The sequence below is a fragment of the Ipomoea nil genome, unplaced genomic scaffold, assembly GCF_001879475.1.
Source record: "Ipomoea nil cultivar Tokyo-kokei standard unplaced genomic scaffold, Asagao_1.1 scaffold3377, whole genome shotgun sequence".
In the NCBI taxonomy this organism is placed as follows: domain Eukaryota; kingdom Viridiplantae; phylum Streptophyta; class Magnoliopsida; order Solanales; family Convolvulaceae; genus Ipomoea; species Ipomoea nil.
Window position 1 is genome coordinate 2,561,516 of NW_017619805.1, and position 6,957 is coordinate 2,568,472.

Genomic DNA, 6,957 nt, shown 5'->3' on the forward strand with positions numbered 1-6,957 from the left:
TTCATTTGAGTTTTAATTTTACAATTCAAATCGTGGTATAATATGCATCCGGTTATATACCATACATAATACAAATAATTTCTTACATTATTTTTTAAAATAAATTCATTAAAATTACGTGTCTAAAATTTATGTTGATAAAGATACATTTTTTTTTTTTTTTGTAAAATTGATATACATACATTCATTACTATACGTAATTTAATTCATTAATACATACATTTAGTTTTTCCATTAATACATACGTAATTAGTTATTTTCACATTTGTTATATTTAATATTTAAATATAAGTTATATATTGATATAAATAAATAATGTTGAAGACAAAATAATATTTATTAAGAAAAAATATTAATTTTTTAAAGTGATGTGAAATTGGGGCCCACTTTTGAAGGTTGATTGGATTTGCAGGGATGTAGTGTGAATAGTAGATAATTTGCAAAAGGGATGATATGGAAATGGGACCCATTTTTGAGAGTGGGAGATGTTTGCAGGAATAAGAACAGCCTTATACACTATTTACAATGAAACAAATTTCATACTTTAGAAGCTAATATATATGTATATATAGTGTATACATAAGGGTGACAATGGACCGGAAAAAATATGCTCTCATTTGATTCACCCTTATAATTTCTCTACTACCCACACCCTCAACTCACAGGTCAAATTATAAGAGTTGTCATCCTTAAATATACAATTAAATTTTCAAGTATACTTGAAAGTACGTTGTGAATGAAGTAACAAATATTGAAAATTTTTAAGTTGTGAATGTCATTGGCGCTTTTTTTTTTTTTTTTTTTTTTTTTTTTTTTAATAAACTCATTTATTTAATCATAAGATGAAGCGATTACAAATATGATCGATGGAACGGTATACCATTCCTTACAGTCAGACATAGAAACAACTTCTCTACCAATGCTACAAAGAACTTGAATCGCAGACTGTTTTACAAATTTGAAGCTGAATTCGTTAGATGAATTTAAGGTTTCTTTAATATCATTGAAGAATTGATCAAACATAGTCAAGACTAACTTTGGTTGAAAAGTCTTGCACACCACTTGAGTATATGTTTCCCATCTGTCGTTCATTGACAATATATCAATCGAGCTGAGATGCAGATGCTCTTTTACATTGTTATCTTTGTCACCCAGGATGAAGTTCACATACGCGGATACGGCATGACCAACTTATATGTTTCACACTTATGAAGAAAAAAACTCGGCAAAAGAAACGAGGAAAACAAACTCGCCAAAAGAAACGAGAGGAAAACAAGAAACGAGAGGAAAACAAGAACACAAAAGAAAAGAGAAGCAGCAGTACACCTCTTGAACTTTATTTTACGGATCCACGGGAATCAAACCACTTTTTTATTTAGATCTTTGGAATTACCGCAACTTCCTTGAAGGGTTGGTGGCTAAATCGGCACTAGACTTTAATTTATTATGAAACTAAAAAAAAACAAAAGAAAATAAGAGATCGCCCGCTAAGAAACGAAGCTCCGTCAAAGATTCAAAGCTTCGGCTAGAGGCCACCAGATGAAGAAACATCCAAAAAAGTAGCAAGGTTTCGTGAGACAGAAAGAGAGGTTTCGAGAGTACTCTCATTGGTGCTTTTTATACAATCACATATGCTATTTGTGTTATAGTGATACTATCATGCATACTTATTGAGCACATAATATATAAATATAAATATGTAATTCAATTGTCAGTTTAAACTTTTAATTGTGATGATCTGGGAACACATCTTTTAAGGTTTAAACTTGTATCGGAGCACACGTTGTTCCATGGTGCGCTTTGAAATATTGCCCCCATGCAAGCAAAACCAGTCCAAGGTAAGGCAAGAAAAACTAAGGTCTCATATTCAACTTCGCCAAAATGTTTGGCAAAAGGCAATATCATATCCTCACTACATTTCTACCTAGCCGCCTGCTGCCATTGCATATTCATCATCAACATATATACCTACCCTCCACACACACATAAACTCAATCATATATATATTGTTCTTCATATCATATTCATAACCAAAAGTGTTCAAGATTCTGTTTTTTGAAACCAAAAGTGTTCAAGATTCTAGTTGGGTCGAATTAGAATATGTTTGTATTTCAGATCCAGGAGTAGATAATCCACATTTGCTTAGTTTACAGAGATACAAAAAAAAAAAAAAAAGATTCATCATTTCAGGTAATTTTGATTAATGTTTTAATGTTTACATTTTTGAATTTTTTTTTCCCTTTTTGATACATTTGATGAAAGAGGGAAGGCGGAATGAAATTCAAACTCGAGCTTACTTGAAAACGAGTGTAACTTACCATTGAGTTGCATGTCAAACCCAGCTAGTCTTGGGAGTTGGGTTTGACAAAACTGGTTCTATTTGAACTTGGGTTGTGGAGCTTTGAGTATTATGGAAGACAAATATGTGAAAATGGTTTCTCTTTAATTAAGTATCCTTTTTTGTGTGATCAATAGATTTGGAGTGCAGGAAACGCAGGGGAGAGCCCTCTTTTCTGGCAACAAAGCCGGCCTTTACTATGTTGGGATTGCCAATCCCATTTGTTTATGTCATTATAGGTGTTAAGCCCCATGTGACTCACCCACCCTTTGATGCATTTCTCATGGCACCCTCAACCTCACTTCAATGCTCCATCCCCTTACACCCATGTTTATTTCTAGGTTATATCACGTTGATCGATTCAAAGAAGAGTTAATAATTCCGTTTTTGGTAGGGTGCACAATAAATTGTTGGGCCATATTTCGTAATTTATTCAGACTTTGTAGTAAGTGGGAATTCTCAAGATTAGGGTGGATTGCTTCAAAGAAGAGTTAATAGCTCTGTTTCTGGTCCGTCACAGGGTGTACAGTAGACTGTTAGGACATATTTTGCAATTTATCTAAACTAACTCTCGGGATTAGGGTGAATTGATTCAAAGAAGAGCTAATAGCTCTATTTCTGGTTAGTCGCAAGGTGCATAATAGATTGTTAGGACATATCCTGCAATTTACCTAGACTTTAGAGGTAAGTAGGAACTCTCGGGATTAGGGTGCAATCCGCTTTATATATTTCTTTCTCTCTATTTGACACAAGATCCAACGCCCAAACTTCAACTCCCCATCAACTAAGATACCCAAAAAAAGGTGTGGGGGAAGCAAAATAAACATAAGAAAAAAGAGAAGGTGGTGCAAGCCTATTCTAACAATCCTGTCTGTTTGGTGAGTCTTTGCAGGGAAATATGATGTTGGATTGTTTGTCTTCTCTTAACATGATTTCCATTCATTTATTCTTCAAAAGTGTTTGATTATGATTGTTGTGCAGGGAGGGGTGAATGGGATTAGCTAGGAGCCATTCAATGAGGAACGGGGACTACTTGGAAGGAATGGTGAGTAGCAACAAGCCAATAAGATCACCACAGCAAAAGACTGCAACTTCTGCTAGGCTTATACCACTTCTGACATGCTTACAATTCACCTTTGCTGTCTATGCTACATTCCTTTTGTACTACATGAGCCCTGCTGTGGATCTCAGAACCAAACCCGACTTCTCTTGGATCGCGCACCGGTGGAGGCACTTCACGACCCCGAAATTGGTCAGCAAGGCTGTGGTGAGAGCCGAGATCACCCCGAAATTGAATCCCATGCCCCGCTCTGAAGTTTGCGAGCACGAAGAGATTGGTTTTCTGCAGAAGAAGTCTGATGATGCTGTGATGGTTAAGATGAAGAGGGAGCTTTATGAACAAGTGTTGGATTTCCAGAACAGGAGGTTTGGTACCGAGACCCTGTCTGAGCTTATGGCGATGGAGTCGGAGTGGGATTTGGGCGGTCCAAACAGGCCGAAAATCACAGTAATTCTCAACCATTTCAAGAGGAAGACCCTCTGTGCACAGCTTGACTCTCTGCTGAGACAGACCCTCCCCTTTCACCATGTTTGGGTGGTTTTGTTCGGGAGCCCTAATGAGCAGTCCTTGAGGAGAATAGTCGAGAACTATAATGACACGCGAATAAGCCTCATCAGTTCTCGCTATGATTTCAAGTACTATGGCAGGTTCCAACTCGCGCTGCAGACAGAAGCTGATCTGGTTTATGTCGTGGACGATGATATGATCCCGGGGAAGAAAATGCTGCAGATTTTGGCACACGTGGCGGGGACTGACAAGTACAAGAACTCTGTTCTGGGAAGTATTGGCAGGATTCTGCCCTTTAGACAGAAGGATTTTAGCTTCCCTAGCTATAGAAAGCCTCGGGCGAAAGAGGCTGGGCTTTACCTGCCTGATCCTGCTTACGATATCTTGGTCGAGAGAATTGTTCGGGTGGATTTCCTGTCTAGTTCTTGGTTCCTTTCTGCAGAACTTGTGAAAACTCTCTTCATTGAAACACCCTTTACTTTCATGACTGGGGAGGATTTGCAATTGAGGTATGTTATATTTAACAGTCTCATACTATCTAGTAATTAATGTGTGTGTGTTTTAACTTTTAATCAACTCAAAAAATAAAAAATAAAAAAAATTGCAGTTATCAGCTTCAGAAGTACAGAAATGGCAGTTCATTTGTGGTGCCAGTTGATCCGAATGATAAGGAAACATGGGGAGACAGTGAGCATAGGTTAGCATATGTCTCAGAAACAACTGTGATCTTCAAAGACATTGTGCAGGTTAGGGATGATCAGTGGTGGAGAGCCCTCTCGAGTGGGTACGTGACACAATGGGCCGCGATGCACCCTCAGAAAACAGATGCCCTCTTCTATGCCCACTCGGTTGACGAAGTGAAAGCCCTTGCCCCACTTCTCGAGAAGTTCAGGGCAAGTGTTGGGAAGAAGGCCTACATTGTTGTCTCGGGAGGGAGGTTCTTGGCCTGCGAGGATGCTGCTGCAGCGCTGAACTGGGCGAAAACGGTGTGCAGAGAGCGCAGGTTCAAGATTATGGATCTGGGAATCAATGGCTTGTCAGGAAGTTCGAGTTCTGAAGTGCCTGTTTTGCAGGGAGTTTATGCCAGCATGAAAGGGCTGATCAAGATTCACAACCCTAGCCTGGTGATCACAGTTTCTGATGCCAATTCTATCATCATCAAAGCACTGAAAATGGCTGTTGAGGCTGACACAACCAATGCCACACTTGTTCTCTTGCCAAGGCTGTCTGTACCTAAAGTTCTCTGGATGCCCGATCTTCGCTCCTCAACATTACCAAGTAAGAACGTCTTATACTGTACCGGTATCTGTATTCATCGTCTTTATTATCAAATAAGAACGTTTTATACTACACTGGTATCTGAATTCGTCTTTATTACCAAGTAAGAACTGTTTATACTACACTGGTATCTGTATTATGTAAGACGAGACTAATATGTTCTGTGCTGGTGCAGATTGGAACCGGATGAAGGTAACCATTAGCATTATTACTCAAAACCGGGCGAATTCATTGGCAAGGCTTCTCAAGTCTCTCACCAATGCCTACTACATTGGGGATGAAATCCCCATCACCTTCAACATGGATACCAAAGTAGACAATGCAACTCTAATGCTAGTGAACTCGTTCAATTGGCCACACGGGACGAAAACTCTTAGAAGAAGGATCGTCCAAGGAGGACTGATCCGAGCAGTGAGTGAAAGTTGGTACCCTTCATCAGACGACGAGTATGGGGTACTATTAGAGGATGACATTGAGGTGTCCCCTTACTATTATCTGTGGCTTAAGTATGCCCTCTTGGCCTACCACTATGACCCTCAAGTGTCATTCCCTGAGCTCTCCTCGATCTCCCTCTACACGCCGCGTTTGGTGGAAGTGGTGAAAGAGCGGCCCAAATGGAACGCCACGGACTTCTTCAAACACGTCCACCCAAACACGCCGTACCTCCACCAGCTCCCCTGCAGCTGGGGCGCCGTCTTCTTCCCCAAACATTGGAGAGAATTCTACGCCTACATGAGCCTTCGATTCACCGAGGATCCCAAACAAAACCCTGTCCAGATCCCCAGATCCCGAACCAACGGCTGGCAAGCATCGTGGAAGAAATTCTTGATCGACATGATGTACCTGCGAGGCTACGTTAGCCTCTACCCGAACTTCCCGAACCAGGCGAGCTTCTCGACCAACCACATGGAGCCCGGCGCGCACATCGCGGCCAAGGACAACGTTGTCGGACACAAAAAGGACGACTTCGAGGTGCCGCTGTTGGGAGAGGAGTTCAGCAAGATGTTGCCTGGCGGGAAAATGCCGCCGGCGTCGAAACTGCCGGCGCTGAACCTCTTCAACCAGGCTGTTTCTCTGAAGGGGTTGAAGGCTGCCGGAGCGAAGTTGAAGCAGGATGTTCTTGCGTGCGAGGAGGGCGAGGTGGTCGTCGTTAACCACGACACCGGCCTGCCTTCGCATTGTGCCAGATTCTGATGTTTTGTTTCTTTAATTAATTGTAAATGTACTAGGAGGGATATTTCATTATTATTATTTCTTCTTCTTCTTCTTCTTCTTCTTCTTCTTCTTCTTCTTCTTCTTCTTCTTCTCAGGATGTTCTTGCGTGCGAGGAGGGCGAGGTGGTCGTCGTTAACCACGACACCGGCCTGCCTTCGCATTGTGCCAGATTCTGATGTTTTGTTTCTTTAATTAATTGTAAATGTACTAGGAGGGATATTTCATTATTATTTCTTCTTCTTCTTCTCCTCCTCCTCCTCCTCCTCCTCCTCCTCCTCCTCCTCCTCCTCCTCCTCCTCCTCCTCCTCCTCCTCCTCCTCATCATCATCATCATCATCATCATCATCATCATCATCATCATCTACCAATCTTCTTCTTCTTCTTCTTCTTCTTCATCATCATCATCATCATCATCATCTACCAATTATGTTTAAATTATTTGATTTTATTTATATTATACTCGTGATAATACGCAAATTGCACGATTAAATTAATATCTAATATGAAAATTAAAATAGGTAAATATTTAATATAATTTTTAAATAGGTAAGATAATCAA

The 6,957-nt window shown here is 40.2% G+C and overlaps 1 protein-coding gene across 1 annotated transcript; it reads left to right on the forward strand.

Moving 5' to 3' along the window:
- The first annotated feature begins 2,065 nt into the window (after positions 1–2,065).
- LOC109170870 lies at positions 2,066–6,388 on the forward strand. Its single transcript, XM_019320006.1, has 4 exons — positions 2,066–2,190; positions 3,324–4,414; positions 4,513–5,183; positions 5,359–6,388. The coding sequence occupies exons 2-4, from the start codon at positions 3,330–3,332 to the stop codon at positions 6,375–6,377; spliced, it is 2,775 nt and encodes a 924-aa protein (XP_019175551.1). The 5' UTR covers positions 2,066–2,190; positions 3,324–3,329; the 3' UTR covers positions 6,378–6,388.
- Positions 6,389–6,957: the final 569 nt, after the last annotated feature.

Bases quoted from the DNA above. Each gene is read 5' to 3' on its own strand.
- LOC109170870 (XM_019320006.1), top strand. From the start codon at position 3,330: ATGGGATTAGCTAGGAGCCATTCAATGAGGAACGGGGACTACTTGGAA. The intron at 4,415-4,512 runs GTATGTTATATT...AAAAAATTGCAG, and splicing joins GGGGAGGATTTGCAATTGAG to TTATCAGCTTCAGAAGTACA. The intron at 5,184-5,358 runs GTAAGAACGTCT...GTGCTGGTGCAG, and splicing joins TCGCTCCTCAACATTACCAA to ATTGGAACCGGATGAAGGTA.